Genomic DNA, 20,277 nt, shown 5'->3' with positions numbered 1-20,277 from the left:
AGGGTCCGACGCTCGATTTTGGCTCAGGTCATTATCTCACAGGTCGTGGAATCAAGCCCTGCATCAGGCTCTGCGCTCTCATCGTGGGATTCTCTCTCTCCGTCTGTCTCTCTGCCCCTGCCCTGTGCGCTCTCAAAATAAATTAAAACTTAAAAAAAAAAAAAAAGATAGCGTAGGCACTCATTATGGGCTAACTCTTCCCCTGTGGTCTCCAGATGCTACTTAGGAAATTGGCATGTTGGGATCTCAGCACCCCGACCCCAGGCTGGTTGCTGAACGCCTGCCTGGTAATGCACTGAGCCTTAACATCTCTCTCTGGTCTCTTGTTCATCCTTCCTCAGATTTTGAGACCCGGTTGCTCTAAATCAGGAGTCTGCAAACTTTTTCTGCAAAGACCCAGATAATAAATATTTTAGGCTCTGTGGGCCATATGGTCTCTGTCGCAGTTACAACTTTGCTGACGTAATGCAGAAACAGCCACAGACCATGTGTAAGTGAACAGGCATGGCCGGGTTCCAAAATAACCTTTATTTATGAACACTGAAATTTGAATTTCGTATGATTTTTCTGTGTCACAAAGTAGTGTTCTTTTTTTTATGTTTTTAAAAAAAAATTATTTTTGAGGGAGGGAGAGAGACAGAGACAGAGCACAAGCAGGAGAGAGGCAGAGAGAGAGGGAGACCCAGAATCCGAAGCAGGTTCCAGGCTCCCAGCTGTCAGCACTGAGCCCGATGCGGGGCTTGAACCCACAGACCGTGAGATCGTGACCTGAGCCGAAGTCGTGCGCTCAACTGACTGAACCACCCAGGCGCCCCAGTAGTGTTCTTCTTTTGATTCCCCCCCCCAACCATTTATACACGATAGCAGGACAGATTTGGGCCGCCTTAAACGACCAGTGCCCCCCCCCGCCTTCTCTTCAGGACGACAGGTTCGGGCCCTTCGTGCTTTCTATGTTGCTGTCGTCCTCACTGGATCTTGTTCGCGGCCACGAGTGCCACCGCAGTTGTGTTCTTCCTGCTGTCCTTTTCCTGAGAGAGAGGCGTGGGGCAGCCGCCACACAATGTCTATTTCTGCTCTTGTCCCGGGCCTTCCTGTCCCCAGCTCTCCGATCCTGCAGGCCTGGCCTCCACTCTGCCTCTAAATTAAAACAACAGCCGTTGTTAAGTACCTCGGCCGTGCTGAGCAGTGTTGGTCACGTGATGTACGACGTTGTCACCCAGTCTCTCAGCAGCCCTGCAAAGGAGGGCTGCAAGGTCCCCACTGCACAGATGGCTCTGAAGCTCAGAACCGGGGAGCCAGCTCCCAGGGTCACGCGGCCAGAGCGCTGGAGCTCGCAGGTAGGACCGCCTTCAGGGCCAGCGTCGCACCCGGAGGAAACCGTGGTCTCAGACTTTTGAATAGCAGATGTCTCTCTGTCCCGGACAAGTAGTGCTCCCGCCTCGGTACCCAGGCGTGCCTAGCGCATCACCGATGACCAGCGCAGGGGCAGGAGACACCGATGGTTTGTGTTGGTGGGAAAACCATGCGGTCCAGATAAAATGACTCCTTAGAGCCCCTTCCTGCTTTCCTCCTGTGCGTTCATCTCAGGCCTCTGACCCCAGACCTGTTTCAGAATCTCCGATCTCTGCTCAGCGGAAGCACTGATGTGACATGATGGAATCTCATTTGGGGGCTAAATAAACCCATTGTGTGAGAGCCAGCCCTGACCCCTGCCCTGCGCCATTTCCTGAGCTCAGGAGGCTGGGGGAGACGGGGGGGGCCCGGCGGGAGCTGGCGGAGGAGAAGCCAGGGGGTGGACACGACCGTGGGGCCAGCCTGCACGTCAGGATGGCGGGCGGGCGAGTCTGGGAGGAGCTGAGGAAGCCTCCTCTCTTCCAAGGACATAATAGAAATTAGCGGCCCTGCAGCATGGAGGGGTGGGGTTAGGAAACAGGAAAAGTGGAGACAGATGGATGAAGCCATGAGGGGAGAAGGAGCCCCATGGGCGGGGTCTGCACAGAGGGCGGAGGCCGGGGTGGACGACAGAGGTGCCAGGAAAGGGTAGGCGTCCCAGAAGAGGCCAGGTGCTAGTTGGTCTGAGCTGGAGACAGAAGGGTGAGGTTTGGGGATCAGAGATGTCTGTCTACCAGGCCAGGGCAGCAAGAACCGTCTCCGGCAGGTGGCGTCCCCGGGGACGGAGAAGAAGGAAAGGCTCCCGTTCACGCATCTCATCCAGCCCCACGGGCCCAGCTGGGGCAGGAGGCTAGAAGCTGGAGGCGGGTAACTCCACAACGCTGGCTTCTTTGGTGAGGTCTCTGGCCCGTCTTGTTAGCGAGCACCCCGGGCGCCCCGACTCCTCTTCCTCCCACCCGGCTCACAATGCCCCCTCCCTGCCCCTGAAGCCCAGCTTGGGAGACCACTGGTTGGCAGGCAGCTTGGACTGAGTCGCGCTCCCTGGGGGGCTGCCACTCCCACTTCTAGGCAGCACAGAGGAGGGCGCAGGGCGCAGGGCCGTGCTCGAGAGAGAGAGAGAGAGAGAGAGAGAGAGAGGGCCTGTCCTGGCTTCCGGGTGTGATGAGCAGGGATCAGTCTCCAGGCCTCTCCTTTTCTGTCCTCGGAGCCACTGGCGGGGCCGCAGGGTGCCCTCTGCATTGGCCCCGCGCTCACCCCTTCCTTCCCTGTGGGGACAGGCCTCAGGCAGCAGGCCTGGGTGGAGCAGGGCCTGTGGACGGGGTGCGGTGACAGAGGAACAGTAGCTTGAAGGAACAACTTTCCAACAACCTGGACTTTTGGTGTGTGCACGGGGGAGTGAGATAACCTGGGGAGGAGGGGGAGGACTCTGGCTTATGGCTTCCTGGTCCTCCCGGGTCCTCTCAACACATCGTGGCTGGGGGTGGCCCCGGAGAAGGGGAGCCTCGGAGACTCGTGCGGAGGCAGGGCCCGCAGCGAAGGGAAGGTCGCAGCCCGTCCTGGTACTTCCTCCCGGGCTGGGGCTCAGCTCTGGAGCTCGGCGGTGTTCCTAACCCCAAGACACGTGGGGCAGGAACGACGCTCACATAGGGGGGGCGAAGGGGTTTCCATGCCACGCGGCTGGTGTGGGTGCCTCTCCCTCTGTCACTGGGGAGACGTCATAGGGCTCTGTGACTTCCCATTGACTGGCCTTGGAAGGACAAAGCAGAATACTTTCTTTTTTTAATGTTTATTTATTTGAGAGACAGAGACAGACAGAGTGTGAGCAGGGGAGGAGCAGAGAGAGAGGGAGACACAGAATCCGAAGCAGGCTCCGGGCTCTGAGCTGTCAGCACAGAGTTAGACATGGGACTCGGCCCACGAACCACGAGATCATGACCCGAGCCGAAGTCTGACGCTCAACCGACTGAGCCCCCCAGGCGCCCCCAGAATACTTTCTTATGAACTTTCCTCCCTGCTGCTCTACCTGCCTAGACTCCTCCCTCCCCAACTTGGCCAGACCCTAACTCCTCACCCCTGCAGACCCCCTCAAGGGCCACCCACTTCCTCTCTTCACCGAGCTTTCCAAGCAGCTACAAAGCGTTTCGCTGCGTCTTCTCCATGGCGTTCGGCACTCTGGCCACTGAGTCGTTTGTGATCTGGGCTTCTGTCTGTGCACAGACACACTTGCACACGTGCACACACAGGCACACACAGTGTGAGTCCCTCGAAGGACAGGTATCTGTTTCTCTCTGCTTGGCTGGGTTTTCTGCCATACTGGTGCTCGGGAAATGGTGTAATCACAAGTGAGCGAGGATGTCCTATCCCCCAGAGAGAGGACCAGACGACAGTCAGAAGGCCCGGGTCCCGGATGTGGTCCTGCAGTCACTCCTGGTCGTCCCAAGCCAGCCGCTCCGCACTTCCGCGCCCCCGTGAAGGGAGGGGGGCCCGGCTGACTGTGATGCCCTCCCGGCTCCGAGGTTCCAGAATTCTAGAACTCTGCTCACCCTGCTGTCTTCTTGACGCAGACCGGCCTGCGCGTGCCTCCCATGAGCGGAGACTTCCCGAAGGAGTTCCTCGCAGGTGGAGACCTGGTGTCGCGAGGCCACAGTCGCCGCTGCCTGTCTGTGGACGAGTCCAGAGCCCAGCTGGAGGAGGAGGAGGAGGAGGAGGAGGAGGAGGAGCAGCAGCAGCGGGAGGGGAAAAAGAAGGAGGGAGATGGCTTCCACGCTGTGCCCCTCCGAAGGTCGGGGGCTTTCCGTGCCCACAGCCACCACCCCTTCAAAAGACATAGTTGGGGGCCAGACAGGGACCTCCAGGACCCACTGAGCAGGTAACCCCCAGGGGACCTCCTGCCCCTCCTTCCCTCAAGTCCTAGACCTAGGAGAGAGTAGTTGGGGAGGATGACGGGGGCCCAGGGCACCTGCGTCCTGGGCACTCCCTGGAGAGTCCGAACCCAGCCTCCCTCAGGCCTTTGGGGAGGAGGGACCCTGCCTTTCTTCCTAGTGGTCCCAGCTCCTCCCCAGCTAGTCTCAGGGGCTGGGGGGAGGCAGGAGGGGGAGGCACAGAGCAGGGACCCGTACTGCCAACACTCCTGCTTTGGGTTTCATGCAAGGATGTCAGAACTGGAAGGGACTTGGGGATCATGTGGCCCAGGTTCCTCGGGAAGTGTTCTGGGGGTGGGCAATGCCCACCTGCTGGCTCCGGGCTGATGCGGACCCAGGTATTTGGACATCACGGCACCGCCCTGCGGGGGGGGCGGGGGGGCGGGTAGCCGCTCCTGCTCAGAAGTCTGCGTGCCTGTGCTTGTGGGAAGTCGGGGACCCGTCTCTCCCAGTCCCCTGGAAAGTCCCCAAGGACAGGAGGTCAAAAGAGAAGGCCAGGGGGTCAGGCTGGAGAGCTCAGTGAGTGGTCACCGTGGGGGCCTGCCAGCCACGGAAGGGCACTGCTCTGGCAGCGGTCCCCCTGGACAGGTTCCCTCGGCTCGGTGAGCGGGCCCACCTCTAGCTCCTGGGCACAGCTGGCTGAGCTGGCTGAAAGGAGAGGACGCTGTGCCGTGTCCCTGACCCGGCTTGGGTGGCAACTCCGGTGGGAAGCCCTGCCCGCGGGGCTCCTGGCACCTTCCCAAGAGCACCCAGTTGGAGGCAGAGACGCCCTGGGCGCCCCTCGCGTGGTGCCAGCTTCATCTCAGTCTCCGAGGGGTCGCCTCTCACCATCAGGCACTAGCTCTGCCCCTTGGCAGCCCTGGGCTGAGGAGGAGCAGAGCTTGGCCTCGGGAACCAGGCAAGGGGTGAGCTTGCCACTCGCCCTTGGCCTCTCCTGAGCGCTGGCTTCCTTCCGGGGGACAGTACTGCCCAGTGGCCGGCAGGGGCCGCCCTTGTCCGCCGCTCTGCCAAAGCACGGCTCCCGAAGGCGGGTCGTTTGGGTCTGGGCTGCAGGTGTGCCTACAGGAAGGACCGGGGCCGGGTTCCTCCCTGGTGCCCGTCACTGGCCACCAGCCACAGAGGGCAGTGGTGGCTACGTGTGTTTCAGGAGCAAACTGCAGACATCGGGATGCACGTGCCCTCAGGAGCCCCCCTTACTGCGGAGCCGAGAGGAGCTGGATGCCTTCCTGGAATTGCAGCTCCAAGGTGGCCGGCCCTCCCTCGTGGTATGGACAAGAGTCCCCCTGGAGGCCAGCTCCTCCCTCCCGCTGTGCTGCCCCACTCTGTGCCTCTTCTGTCCTGCCGGCTGCTGGGTCTGTCCGCCCAGGCGTCGCTCTGACTCCGTCTGACCGAGGCTGTGTCTGTGGGCTGTACGCCCTCAGTTTGCCTCTGTGTCTGTGTGCCCTGTCCCCCACGCTCGGTGTCCTGCCTCTTTCTCTAAGACTCTCTGTCCCCCCCTTTCTGTGTCTGAGCTCTGCGTTGATGTGGGCATCTCTGTTCCTCTCATCAAAAGGCCCCTGTTCCCCTAACTGTGATAACTGCTTCTTTCTGTGGACCCCACATTTCTCAGTTTGGGAGCCGAACTTATAATTTGTGGGGAGAAACGAAGACAGCGGTTCTCTCACAAGATAATCGTAGAATTATGGAACGAGAAAGTCTATATAGAGGGTGCCCAGCCTTCTGGCTTAAGGGAGCATGTGTGGGGGATCTCCAGCCGGGACCTAGGGGCCTGGAGGGTACACAGGGGCTTTAGAGGTACCCCTGGGTCTGCTACGTCGCACTGGGCAACTGATCCTCTAACTGGCCGGGGCCACCGACACCGGCCTCCTCCGCCCAGCCTGCGTTTGGAAGAGAGGTTGAGGGAAGCAGGCTGCTGTGGCCTGCAGGCAGCAGCCCGGCTGGGCCCATCTCATCCCGCCAGCCCCTCCCACCAGCATCCCTGCTGCCCCCTCCCCCCCGCCCCCCACCATCCCAGCACGGTGATGCCACAGGAAGACCAGGACTGGGGAATCAGACCGACTCCCAGATCCTTCATTTACGGGCTGAGCGATTTATTTCATCTCTCTGAAAATCAGGATAATAAAAACTATGTTTCTAATGTTTATTTATTTTGAGAGGCAGGGGGAGGGAAAGAACCTTAAGCAGACTCTGCACTGTCAGTGTGGAGCCCGAAGCAGGGCTCGAACTCACAGACCGTGAGATCATGACCTGAGTAGGAATCAAGAGTCAGACGCTTAACCGACTGCGCCACCCAGGCGCCCCAAAACCTGTCTTTTAAAGTTGTGATTATTTCGGGGGGAAAATGCTATTAAGGTGCCCAGGACTGTGCTGGCACACAGGCTGAGCACTGGAGACCACGTTTCTTTCCCCTCCTCTCCCTCCCTGCCCCTGCTTCTCTCCTGCTCCTGCCCCTTCCCGTGAGGCGTTCCCTCCCCCCTTTCTCTGCTGTGTTTTCTCCTTCCTACCTTCCTGCTCTGCTTCCTCTCTCTTCTCATCTTTAAGCACTCTCCTAAATCTCTCCCTGTCTACACGTTGGCCTGTTTGTTTCTCCCTCCAGAACAAGTGAGTATAAACTCCACCAAGGTCCACAGCCAAAAAAGGCCTGAGACTCATCAGGCCGGCCCTCAGGGTGTAGACCGATGGTGTGTGAGCCCAGTCCAGCTCCAGAACTTACTCTGTTTTGGCCATCACAGAGCCAACAGTTTAAGATCCGGATTTTTTTTTTTTTTTTTTTTTTTTAATGGACTCCATGCTCAGTGTGGTACTTGAACTTGCAACCCTGAGATCAAGGGCTGTATCTCCACTAACTGAGCCAGCCAGGCGCCCCCCTCCACCTTGGCCTTTTAAATATGATGTTTGAAATTGAATGCCCAATAAATCAGCTACCCATCTCAAGACCTAGCTTACACCACCAATGCCTGGGGTGTCTTCACCGTGTAGTTCTCTCCTCTCCTATTACTCTCTTGCCTGCCCCACCCCCAGAGATAATCACTGTCTTGACTTTTATCACTCATTTACATTTTTACACTTTTAATACAAATATATACATTACCTAAATAATGTGTTTTCTGTGACTGAGTTTAAAAACAATGATGTCATATTGTAGACAATTGCCTATAACTTGCACGTTCATTCAACATCCCGTTTCTTTTTTTTTTTTTTTTTTTTAAATTTTTTTTTAACGTTTATTTATTTTTGAGACAGAGAGAGACAGAGCATGAACGGGGGAGGGGCAGAGAGAGAGGGAGACACAGAATCGGAAACAGGCTCCAGGCTCTGAGCCATCAGCCCAGAGCCCGACGCGGGGCTCGAACTCACGGACCGCGAGATCGTGACCTGGCTGAAGTCGGACGCTTAACCGACTGCGCCACCCAGGCGCCCCTCAACATTCCGTTTCTAATTTTTATGTATGTGCTGCGGATGGTTAGAGCTCTGCCATCCCGTTCTTCTGTTGATGAACGTTCAGATCGTGTCCACTCTTTGCTACCGTGAAGAGTGTCACTATGAACATCCTTTTATCTCTCTTTGGTGCTCATTTGTAAGAGTTTCTCCAGGGTGTAGAGCTTGGAGTGGAGTTGTTAGGTCACAGAGTGCCTGTCCATTCTTACGAGGTCATAGCAGACCGTTACCACCTCCATCAGCAGTAAAGGAGAGTTCCTGTTGAACCAAATCACTTCCAACATTCGGAGTCATCAGACTTCTTAATTTTGCCAGTCTAGTGGTTACAAATCTCATTGAGGTAGTCATTTGAATTATCTTTATTACAAATGCGATTGAGCATCTCTTCATATGTATGCAGGACTGTTGTCTTTCCTCTTCTGTGAAATTCCTCTTCCTGTCTTTTGCCCAAATTCCTCCCCTGTCTTTTGTCTATCCTTTGTTGTGATATGTGTTACAATGAACTTTTCACAAAATGGAGAAAAGTGGTTTGTCTTTTCCTTCTCCCATGGTGACTTTACATAAACAGAATTTCTTAATTTTTATTTTTTATTTATTCATTTTTTAAAGGCTGTATTCTTAAGTAATCGCCATACCCAACATGGGGCTCGAACTTACAGGCCTGAGATCAAGAGTCACACATTCCACAGACAGAGACAGCCAGGCACTCCTGAATTTCTTGTGTTTGCTTTTTAAATTTTTAAAAAAGTTTATTTATTTATTTTGAAAGAGAGAGAGGCAGAGAGGGGCAGAGAGAGAGGGAGAGAGAGAGAGAATCCCAAGCAGGCTCCGCACTGTCAGAGTAGAGCCCAATGCAGGGCTCAAACTCACAAACTGTGGGATCATGACCTGAGCTGAAATCAAGAGTCAGACACTTAATCAACTGAACCATCCAGGTACCCCTGCCCCAAATTTCTTAATTAAAAAAAAAAAAAAATTATTGAAGCATAACATGTATGCAAAACATGCATTAAAACATGTTTAATGGGTGCCTGGGTGGCTCACTTGGTTACGCTTCTGACTACAGCTCAGGTCATGATCTCACGGTTCATGAGTTGGAATCCCACATCAGGCTTTCCACTCTCAGAGTAGAACCCATTTCGGATCCTCTGTCTCCCTCTCTCTCTCTGACCTTCCCTTGCTCACGCTCTTTCTCTCTCTCTCTCTCTCTCTCTCTCAAAGACAAATGAACATTTAAAAAAGTGTTTAAGATTTTAATTGGAGTTGCAATGAATCTAGAGAGTAACTTAGGAAAAGTTGACATCTGTACAAAATTGCTTCTTCCTATCCATGAAAATAGTACACCTCTGCAATATCATTTTTTTCTGTGTAGATCTTGTGGATATAGGTTTATTCTTAGGTATATTATACTTCTGTTTTCAAGTTTTAAATTTTAGTCATTCTGGTGGGTGTCTTAGAGGCATCTCATTCTTTAAAAATATTTTTTAATGTTTTATTTATTTTTGAGAGAGAGAGAAAGAGTGTGAGCAGGGGAGGGGCAGAAAGAGAGGGAGACACAGAATCCAAAGCTCCAGGCTCCAAGCTGTCAGCGCAGAGCCCGATATGGGGCTCAAATTCATGAACAGTGAGATCATGCTGAGCTGAAATCAAGAGTTGCATGATTAACTGACTAAGCCACCCAGGCACCCCTCCTATTCCTTTTTAAAAAATGTTTGTTTGTTTGTATATTTATTTATTTATTTTAATGTTTATTTTTTTTTGAGAGAGAGACAGAACATGAGGAGGGGAGGGGCAGAGAGAGAGGGAGACGCAGAATCCAAAGAAGTCTCCAGGCTCCAAGCTGTCAATGCAGAGCCCCATGTGGGGCTCGAACCCATGAACTGTGAGATCATGACCTGAACTGAAGTTGGACGCTTAACCAACTGAGCCACCCAGGTACCCCACAATTTGTACCCATTTAAAATCGACTTCAGGGGGCGCCTGGGTGGCGCAGTCGGTTAAGCGTCCGACTTCAGCCAGGTCACAATCTCGCGGTCCGTGAGTTCGAGCCCCGCGTCGGGCTCTGGGCTGATGGCTCGGAGCCTGGAGCCTGTTTCCGATTCTGTGTCTCCCTCTCTCTCTCTGCACCTCCCCCATTCATGCTCTGTCTCTTTCTGTCCCAAAAATAAATAAACGTTGAAAAAAAAAATAAAATAAATAAATAAATAAAATCGACTTCAGTTTGCTAATATTTTGTTTGGGATTTTTGTACTTATGTTGATAAGAGAGATTGGCCCCAAATCTCCCTTTGTCAGACTGCCTGTGTGCAGTTTAAGAATTAAGATTATATTTGCATTAGAGAAAGAGTTGGAGGGTTTTCATTTCTATTCTTTGGAAGATTGCATAAGATTTCCTCGAGACACCCGTCCCTTGCCTATAAAACTGTTTGGCTCAGTGTGTTTTGCTTAGAGAAAGATGGACTACCAATTGCATTTCTTTAATAGGACTATTCAGGCTTTCTATTTCTTCTAGATTCAGTTTTGGTGAGTTATATGGATATAGCTATAGATACAAACACACACATTTTTTTTAAAGGAATTTTCCCGTCTTGCTTGCATCTTCCAAATTGCTGCCAGCAAGTCGTGGGCAGTCTTCTCCTGCCTTTCCAGTCACCGCACGGCCATCGCTAGGTCCACCTCCCATTCTCCCTCCATTCATGCCTGCCCTCTGTCCATCACTCTTCTGCAGCCTTGTCTGTTTTATTTACCTGTTCCTGAAAACAACTCTTGGCTTTTATTGATCCTATTTTATGTTTATTGCTCCAGTGATTTCTGATTTTGATTTTTATTTTTTAATTAATTAGTAGTTATTTTAATGTTTTTATTTATTTTTGAGAGAGAGAAACAGAGGACTAGCAAGGAAGGGGCACAGAGAGAGGGAAACACAGAATCCCAAGCAGGCTCCAGGCTCTGAGCTGTCAACACAGAGCCCGACATGGGGCTCAAACCCACCAACCGTGAGATCGTGACCTGAGCTGAAGTCAGACGCTTAACCAACTGAACCACCCAGGTGCCCCTTAATTTTTAAATTTTTAAACTAATCTGTCCACCCCGCCTGAGGCTCAAACTTACCACCCCAAGATCCTGAGTCACATGCTCTACTGACTAGGTCAGCCAGGGGCCCTGATGTCTGTTTTATCTTTATTATATCTTTCCTGTTTTCTTTGAGTTTGTTCTGTTGTTCCTTTTCCAATTTTCAAGTGGGCATAGTTTGGGGCGCCTGGGTGGCTCGGTCGGTTAAGTGTCCGACTTCAGCTCAGGTCACGATCTCGCGGTCCGTGGGTTTGAGCCCTGCGTTGGGCTCTGGGCTGACGGCTCAGAGCCTGGAGCCTGCTTCCGATTCTGTGTCTCCCTCTCTCTCTGCCCCTCCCCCGTTCATGCTCTGTCTCTCTCTGTCTCAAAAATAAATAAACGTTAAAAAAAAAATTTTTTAAGTGGGCATAGTTCATTTATTTTACAATTTTTTTTCAAATAAGGCTATAAATTATCCTTGAAATACCACCTTGGCCATCTCCCACAAGTTTTGTGCTGTAGTTCTATAGTATTTTCATTAAATATAGCATGTCATAAACTATCTTTAAATTTCCATTATGATTTCTTTCTTGTTTGTCCAGTAAGTCTATTTAGAAGAGTGTTTTAAATTTTGTAAATCTATAGAGACTTTTTAAAACTGAAAACATTTTTGAGACAGAACAAATATATAGCGAAAATAAAAAATAAAAAATAAAACTTACCTGTAGAATGTAATGAACCATTAGGAAGCAAATAGCCACGTAATCACCCAGCTTACACAAGAAACACTAGAGTGTCACTAAAACCTACATGGTCCTTGTGTCCCTCTGCATCCATAGCCCTCTTTTTCCCGTCAGAGATGACCACTTTCTTGACTCTTTTTTTTTTAAGATTTTATGTTTAAGTAATCTCTGCACCCAACGTGGGGCTCGAACTCATCACCTCAAGATCAACAGTCCCACACTCCACCAAATGAGCCAGCCAGGCATCTCACTTTACTTTTCAGCTCAATTTTCCTAATAGATTTACCTCCTTTATATGCAAGTCTAAACAATATTAACTAGTTTTGCTTATTTTAAACTTTATGAGTATAACCATACAGCATATACATTTTGTGTTCTTGATTCTTTCACTCAATATTATGTTTGTGAGATTCATCCATATTGTAGGGTGGGCTGTGGTTTGTTCATTTTCATTTTTTTTTAAGTTTTATTTATTAAAAAATTGTTGTTAACATTTATTTATTTTTGAGAGACAGAGAGAGGCAGAGCATGAGCAGGGGAGGGGGAGAGAGAGAGAGACACAGAATCTGAAGCAGACTCCAGGCTCTGAGCTCTTTGTTAGCACAGAGCCCAACGTGGCTCGAACTCAGGAACTGTGAGACCATGACCTGAGCTGAAGCCGGACGCTCAACTGACTGAGCCACCCAGGCGCCCCCATTTTCACTTTTGGTTAGTATTTTGATATGTGAATACATCTCAGATCCCTCATCCGATCCACTGGAAGGGGATTTCTGGCTTGTTTCCTATGATCTCTATGATACAGATTATTTGAAATGTGTGAAAACTTGCCTTCTGGGGCGCCTGGGTGGCTCAGTCAGTTAAGTGTCCGACTTTGGCTCAGGTCATGATCTCAGGGTTCATGGGTTCGGGCCCCGCGTCAGGCTCTGTGCTGACAGCTCAGAGCCTGGAGCCTGTTTCGGATTTTGGGTCTCCCTCTCTCTCTGCCCCTCCCCCGTTCATGCTCTGTCTCTCTCTGTCTCAAAAATAAATAAACGTTAAAAAAATAAAAAATAATTTGCCTTCTGGCCTGATATGTGGCCAGTTTTTGAAGTGCTTCGTATGGGCTTGAGAAAAATATTTATTTCCTAACGGTTGGGTGTGTGGTTCATGAATATTCCTACTCCCTTTTGTCTTAAATCCAGACTGTCTCTGTTGTTTCATTTCATTTTGTTTGTTTGTTTTTATTACCTGCCTGGCCTCCATAGTTTGAGTCTGTCATCTCTGGAAACCCTTCAGTGTAAATTTTTTCTAAGATGTTTCCTGCTTTGGGCTCGAATTGCAGCAGAGCGCTGAACGCCGAACAGTGGGATTAACTTCCCAAGGATTTCAGGTGGAACGTGGCAGGTGTGGAGGACAGGGAAGAAGAGCACAGGGAGCGGGAGGGGTGAGGCCTGACTTTGAGTGAGGGTTCTTGATGTGATTCTAGGGTCAGAGCGGCTGTCGTCCATCGGTTGGCCCTTTGGACCGCTCGGCCGCTGGCATGCTTTCCAAGTCTGCGTCCATGAGTGGCATCAGTTGCCTCTTGGGCTGTTCCGACCCGGCTGGTGAGTGGAGGTGGGAGGCAAGGCAGTGGGGGCCCCTTCCCCTGTCTATCTCACCACCGTCCCTCACCGCCCACCGCCAGCTGTTTAGAGTCTGGGTGTCCTGGGTGCTGCTTAACCACACACCCTTGGAAACACCAACATGCCTCTATTCAAATGAGAGGTCTGAATTCAGAACTCTCCTTCCAATGAAGGAGGACATAGGACAGAGTGCGGCTCTCCAGTCCCCCTCCCCGTCACAGGAGGTGAAGGACAGTTACCTGCCATGTACCTTGTCCTCAAGATGAGGCACTGGAGGCTCAGTGCGAGACCTCTGCTGTCTCCATTCGGTTCTGCAGAGACGGAGCTGAGACTCGGGCTCCCACCCCCTGCTCTACAGGGTCCTGTGCTCTGCTCCCTGGCCTCTCAGTTCTTCAGCTCTGCGCCGCTCAGACCCCCCCACCCCCACTCCAGTGCCAGTCACATGCACCTGCAGCATGGGAACCTGATCCAGGTGGAGGGGGTGGGGGAGGCAGCCCCGGGCGTCTTGGTCTGGCTTTAGCCGGACACTTCTCGTCTCCTTTTGTGTCGGCAGGGAATTTATGCCAGCCCTCCGCCCCTGACCTCAGCCGAAGGTGAGTTTGGGAGACCCGGAGCCCTTCAGAGGCCCCGATGGAAGAGGGGCAGTGGGACTGGTCCATGGATCAAGGGTCTCTGCTTCCTGAAACATCGCTCCCTTTAACATTTCTGATCCTAGGCCTCCAAAAGGCCCTGTCCCCGAGCTTTACAGAATTCACCCTCTCCTCATTCAGTGGCCAGGGAGGGTTACAAGGGCTCCCAGTAGCCTCATGGGAGAGTGAAGCAATTAGGGAAAGGAAAGTAGTATCCAGACCCCAGGCGGTCAGATGAAGAGGGGAGAGGGAGTGGTCAAGGCCAGGAAGGGGGGTGGGCAGATCAGCTACTGGACAGTCTTAGGGAGACACGGTGACTAAGGACCCCATGCATCAGACTTGGAGGTTCAGATCATAACCAAAGGGGAGTGGCTCTACGGAGAGCTGGGCAGGGGCTGTGGAGCCCTGGGTGGGAGGGCAGGGGCTGAGGCCCAGCCCTGGAACTGCGGGAGCCTGGGAGATTTCGGTGCCCAGAAAAATCAGCACACAAAATCGGCACCTGTTTATTTGGCCCCTGCAGCTGAAGCCTGGTTAGAGCGGCCGGGCCCTCCCAGACAGTGCGGCTGGATGAGCTAGCCAGGGCCCTTTAAGATGCCAAGCTCTGATTTGTGACCCTGAAAATCTCTAGCTGACACATCCTCCTGGCTCTGGGTTTGGGATTAGCTCATGGGATGGGGCTGATGAAATCCCAGGAAATCCACTCCTTATTGGCTTTGGGCCCAGAGGCCCTTTCCACACAGCAGAGAGGGTCGTACACAGGGCTCTTGTGTTTTGAGGGGAACATGCCCCACTGGGGGGCCCTCACCCCGCATCTTTGGTCGGCAAGCAGTGCCGGCAGAGGCCGGGCCTGAGTTAGGTAGGAAGGGGGAGGGTCTGCACTTATCTGGGAGGAGCCTGGAGTTTTCCTCACACACTGAGGTGCCCGGGCAGCAGCCGTGCACATCCGGGAGGTGGGGGTGGGGCGAGGGGCTTTCTCAGTCCTTTCTCGGACCTCCTTTCTCCCCTCCGGGCATGGCGCCTCCGTCCACCATCTCTTCGGGAACATCTTGCTTTTCTTTTCCAGCTCAGCCTCCAGCCCTTCACCTCTTCTTTTTCTCTCTGCAGCTGTAGCCAACTGGAAGGGGGCTCAGGTACCTGGGCGGACTCCCCCCTGCGCCGGACCCTCAGTTTCCTCCTGGGCATGACCGGAAAGGCCAAGGTAGGAGTCAGCGGGGAAGCAGGAGGCCTGGCCCCCCTGCCCTCCTCAGTTCCCCTCCTCTGCACCCCACCTTCTGCTCTGTCCCCAGCTTCCCCGGGAGACAGACACCCAGGGCAATGGTTCAGGCTTGGAGGAAGCACGTGGTATTTCTCCCAGACTCCCTCCCTGCATGGGGGGAGGGTCACCTTTCCTCTGCGCCCCCCTGCCCCCCTGCCTCCAGCTCCGCAGCCAGCTGTGGACAGCTGGGAGAGGGGAGAGTGGCTGAGCCCTACCTCTCTTCCGGCCTCACGTGGCTAAGAGGTGGGCAGCAGGGGTCGGAACCACTGGGGAAGAAGGATAACGATCATAATAACGGCCCTAGTTTTTACTTCTTCGGAGCGTCTATAAGGGTTTGCAAAGTGCCTTTCCACTCGGAATTGTGCAGCAGCTGCCGGAGTTGCAGTTAGGCCCCAGGCAGCGTGGGAACCAGGAAAGTACGACGTTGTGGACACGCACGCACAGCCACGCGTGTAGGGCCACGTCCAGTTCTGACCCCAGGAAGGTGAAACTATCCTCCCGGGTCCCTTATTACCGACCCCGGCGCTGCGAGACCAGGAGCTCTGGCTGCTGCTCCAATGCCTTTCCGCGTTCTCCATTTCCTGGCAGAATGAGCACCCCCCTTTTCCTCCCGGGGCCTCCCCAAGTGTGCATGCACCTTCCAACCTGGGGCGGTTGCTGAGCATGGAGAAAGACTGCAGAGAAAACCTCCATATTCACCTGGAAGAGCCCCGGGATTCTCACCCCTCGCCCCCGGGGCCGGACCGGGCCGGGCTTGCTCCCCCGCCAGCCTTTTGGCCTTCCTCCGGGTCAGGCAGAGGAGAAACCCGATGGTTAGCACCTTCTCACCACAGGCCGGAGGGGGTGGGGGTGGGGGGTTGAGGCAGGGGACCAGGCAGTCTGAGCAGGAGCGGCTGGAATCTTAAAGCCGGGGGTGGGGAGGGCAGTGGGGCAGTGAGGCTTCTTTTCTCCCACGGGGGACTTAGCTCTCCAGGGACCTGGGGTCTCCGGCCAGCGTCCTCAGGAGCTCTCTTAGCTCAGGGTAGGAGAGTGTGCTGGGGGAGCTGCCTTCTTTCCCCACAGGGGGAGTCTGTGCTGCCCCGGGTGGGGAGCATCCCGATCCCCAGGGGTCTTCTGCGTTTGCCCACCCTTGGCCCAAGTTCGGTGAGAAGTAAAGTAACCAGGTGAAGGGGGGGTGTGGGCAGCGTGGGACCCGGATAGGCAGCGGGAAAGAGCCCGAGCGAGTCAGCGTCTGGCCAGACTCGCCCTTCCCCACCAGGGTCTCCGGCCCAGTGCTGTTCCACACTCACGAGTGCGTGTGCCTGCCTCACTAAACCCCTTCCCCTCCTCCCAGCTCGGGACTGCGCCTGGCAGGTCAACATCAGGGGGCGGGGCTGGAGAGAGGAAGTGGCTTATTCCTTCCTATTTGACTAGAGTCATCGAGGTGGACAAAACACTTTTCCAGAGGCCATCCCACTTCATTTTCATAACACTCTGACAAAGATAAGTATTGTAATCTCCATTTTGTAGACAAGACAACGAACACAGCGGGTCCATTACTTGCCTGAGATCCTACAGTTACCAGGAGGCAGGGCGGTATTGCAGACCCAAAGCTTTTTTGTTGTTGCTTTGTAAAAAGATTTTCATTCTCTTTTATTTTATTAAAAAATTGTTTTTTAATGTTGAGAGAGACAGAAGAGACAGAGTGTGAGTGGGGGAGGGGCAGAGAGAGAGGGAGACACAGAATCCAAAGCAGGCTCCAGGCTCTGAGCTGTCGGCACGGAGCCTGACCTTGGGCCGGAACCCACGAACTGTGAGGTCGTGACCTGAGCCGAAGTTGGATGCTTAACCGACTGAGCCACCCCTGATGATTCTTATTTTAAAGTAATCTCCACACCAAATGTGGGGCTTGAACTCACGATCCCAAGGTCAAGAGTTTCGGGCTCTGGTGGTGGCTACTTTTAGGTTCTGGCAGAAATTCGGGTTGCCTTTTGTTATGGGGTATCTGAAAAATAATTTCTGAAAATAACGGGAAGTATCAGTGGATAGGAGTGGGGCGGGGATAGGGAGATGACGACGCAAGGGTTTGGTTTTGGAAGTGTTCCCGGGATGCATAAGATGAAAATTAAGTCAGGCAGCAGGCTTAGCTCTCTAAAAGCCCAGCTGTTCCTCAAGGTAGACGGGTTTCCTGTACCCACTCCCAAACCCCCTTCCTGGCCACTCATCTCCTAAGCGGAAGAGGTGGGCATTGAGCGAGGGCCAGGCTGGGACACAGAGCTCACTGAAGATGGGGGTGGAGGCAGAAAAGGGCTGGAGCCTGAGGTCTGCTTCCTTCACAGAGACCTGAGTCTGAGGCCGGCCTCAGACTCGGTTAGTTCTGTTAGTCGACTCAAACCCTGCGATTCAGGTCCTGGCCTCATGGCTCCGCCCACTGGGGGCCCACACTACAGTGTGGCCCTTTAAGATTTCATCCTTTGCTTGTGGCACTCTCCCACCCTAGGCCTGGGAGAAAAGTTCAGGTCCTGGCCCACCCCTGGTCTCTGGGCCCCCCAGTGGGTGGAGCCACCAGGCCAAGATTCTGGCTTCTGGTTGTCTGTTCTGTTTTTAAATTTAGTACATTCCTCAGCCCTGCCTGCTCACTGCGGGGAGGTCAAGTCTGGGGTTCTGGGCCAGGATTTCTGGTTTGGGGGAGTTCCTAGGGCCTTCCCATAAGGTCTTCCCCGCAGGTGCAAGCCTGGGGGAACCAGCCTGCCTCCTGGCCCCGGGAAAGTCCTTCTCGCTTTCTAATTTCCATCCGGCCTGAAATGGGCTTATCCCCTCTCCTGTTTTCTGGCCTTTGCGGTACATGGATTCTTAAACAGTGGAATGGGTGAGGAAGGAGGTGATGAAGAGTTGTTAGGCAGGAGGGAGGCTAGGGGAGCAGTGTGGAGGTGGTGCTGGGGGTGAGGAGCCCAACGGGCTCAGCCAGTGGTGAGGCAGCGAAGCCCAAAATAGTGGCAGAGGCTAAAATTGGCACCTAAGGGGAGTGCTGAGCTGGGCTGGAAACACTGGCTGGAGCTGCCTCTGAGCCAGGCCGGGAGCTGCGGCATCTGGGTTGGGCCTCCTCCCCCTCCTTCCCCTACACTTTTTGGGACCAGAGTCAGGCAGGACCGTGCAGACACAGGATGCTCTGCCCCAAGGCTCTGCAGAGAAATGCGAGAGCCTGAGAGGCAGAAATGAACTGCAGTGTGAAGGATTATAGTTAGGTTGGGGGAGGAAGTTTGCAGCAGCAGGAAACTCGGCAAAGGTGGAGGGTGGCTCAGGCTGCGGCAGAGGGCCCCGAAACAATGCCCCACTGCACGCCGCCGCTTGTGGGGAGACTGGCCAGGCCCTGAGTGCCCCCCCGGGGCGGGGGCGGGCCGGTGTCCAGCCTTTCGGCTCCGGCCTAACAGCCAACGGAGGGAAGCGGGGTTAGACACCAGGAAGGACTTCCCCGGCCTCCCGAGAGGGGGCGGGGCCCGCGCCCGGGCCGGGGGCGGGGCCGGGGCGGGGCTGGGGCCGGGGGGCGGGGCCGGGGGCGGCCGCCGCTCGGGGCGGGGCGGGGGGCTCGCGGGAGAGTCCTCGGGCGCGCACCCTCGCCTCCACGCCCGGTAAAGACCGGCCTCTCGCTTCCCCTCGCTTCCCCCGCCCTCCCCCTGCCCTGCCCCCAGCGGCGCGCGGGGCCTGGCGGCGCGGGCGGCGGGGCTCCCTGCAGAGCGCGCGGGGCGGGGGGCCGCGGGGCTCCCGGGTAGAGGTCGGCGCGGGCAGGGCGCGGGCAGGGCGCGCAGGGCCGGCGGGGCGAGCGGCGGCCAGCGCCCCGGGCCCGGCCCGGCGGCCCCCGCCCCCGGCCCGCGGGGAGGCTCGCGTTTGAGGAACTGCGCGGGGCCGCGCGCGCGAGCCGCCTTCCTGTCCCGGGACCGCCCGCCGCCGCCGCCGCCGCCCCGACCATGTCTCGGATCGAGTCGCTCACGCGCGCGCGGACCGAGCGGAGCCGGGAGCTGGCGAGCAAGGTGGGCTCTGGGGGCGCGGGGCGGCGGGGCCGGGAGGGAGCGCCGGGCCCCGGGGGGCGTCCCGCGCCGCCCCCCACTCCCACCCCCTCCCGGCCCGACCGCCCGGAAGAAAGTTGCTCCGGGAAGGGACCGCGCGGGAGGAGGGAGGTGCGCGTGTCGGCGGGGCTCCCCTCGGCCCGGGGGCCCCTGCGCCCCGCGGTCGCCGGCGTGCTCATCCCCCTTTGTCCCCGCCATCCGGCGCAGGGGCCTGGAGGGGTGGTTTCCCGGTTCCTCCCGCCCGCACCGCCGCCGCCGCCCCCCCCCCACCCCCCAGACAAAAGTCAGCCCCTCCTCCCCCCGCAGATGGACTTTCCAGCTGTGATTCACTTCTCCCCTCTGGTAGGCGGGTGGCTGGGGTCGGGACGGCGTACTTCCCCCCAGGAGCCATCACCCTCAGGCGTCGGGAGCAGAGGTCTTTGTGTAGTTGGGATCCTTTCCTCCGTCCTCCGGGGCCCTGGGCACACCTGTTTCTGGAACACAGGGCCTCGGGTCGCCGTCCCTGTGTGACCCGCCAGCTTCCAAGCCCCCTGTTCTCCCTGCGTGAAACCCCGAGGGTGACCGGCTGGCCGGCTCTGTGCCCCTGTCGCCCCTCCTCCCTCCTCTCCCTAGCCCTTCCTTCACTCTTCATCCTGGGACCCATTCACCTTCCATTTCCAGAGTCTGGGGTATAATTATCCTTGGCCCTCGCTCCTTCCCAAGTATCCTTTATCCCTGTCTTTGTAGCCAGGCCCACTCTCCAACGCCGTGACCTCTGCACACCCCAGACCCCGGGAAATGAGGTGTCCGTGAACAGGTTAGAGCTGGCAGCCCGTGGCATGCAGACAGCGCCTCCCAGCAGCCAGGTCGCCCGCACTGTACCCATTATCAGGAGGGCCAGGCCCCCGCCAATAGCTGGTTTAATCTCTGGCTTCCCTCTGCCGCCAGTGCCCTGCCCCCAGTGCCCATCACCCCCACGGTGCTTGCAGCAAGGGGGCAGTGCCCTCTGCGAGCCCTGGAAAATGGTGGAAAGCCCTCCCACACTCCTCCTAACTCCTAGCCTGGCTACCTGTCTCCAGGCTAAGTTGGGAGAGGTTCCATCCTGGAACTTTCCCTTCGGGGGGCCGGGATGAGATTCTGCCAACAGGAAGGCAACTGGGGATTTGAGCAGAGCCTAAGACAGGAAGTGTGCTGGAGCCGTGGGGTGGCAGACGGGCTCTGCTCAA

At 55.4% G+C, this 20,277-nt stretch overlaps 1 protein-coding gene across 11 annotated transcripts in view; it reads left to right on the top strand.

Annotated features, from left to right (window-relative positions):
- The first annotated feature begins 4,121 nt into the window (after positions 1-4,121).
- Positions 4,122-20,277, top strand: part of ARHGEF2 (Rho/Rac guanine nucleotide exchange factor 2) — a 39,916-nt gene continuing 23,760 nt past the window's right edge. For 2 of the 11 annotated variants that reach the window (XM_045454410.1, XM_045454409.1), the window contains exons 1-5: positions 4,122-4,261; positions 5,461-5,578; positions 13,010-13,127; positions 13,699-13,738; positions 14,879-14,972. In XM_045454410.1, the coding sequence (XP_045310366.1) occupies positions 13,064-13,127; positions 13,699-13,738; positions 14,879-14,972 (198 nt within the window). In that variant the 5' untranslated portion in view covers positions 4,122-4,261; positions 5,461-5,578; positions 13,010-13,063. Of the gene's footprint in view, positions 4,262-5,460; positions 5,579-13,009; positions 13,128-13,698; positions 13,739-14,688; positions 14,725-14,762; positions 14,973-18,590; positions 18,638-18,783; positions 19,037-20,277 lie in introns of those variants that run through there. The other 9 variants (XM_045454420.1, XM_045454416.1, XM_045454423.1 and 6 more) reach the window with 8 other exon arrangements.

This window comes from Leopardus geoffroyi, chromosome C3 (assembly GCF_018350155.1).
Source record: "Leopardus geoffroyi isolate Oge1 chromosome C3, O.geoffroyi_Oge1_pat1.0, whole genome shotgun sequence".
In the NCBI taxonomy this organism is placed as follows: Eukaryota; Metazoa; Chordata; class Mammalia; order Carnivora; family Felidae; genus Leopardus; species Leopardus geoffroyi.
The sequence above is the reverse complement of the archived record's forward strand: the minus strand, read 5'-3'. Positions and strand labels throughout refer to the sequence as shown.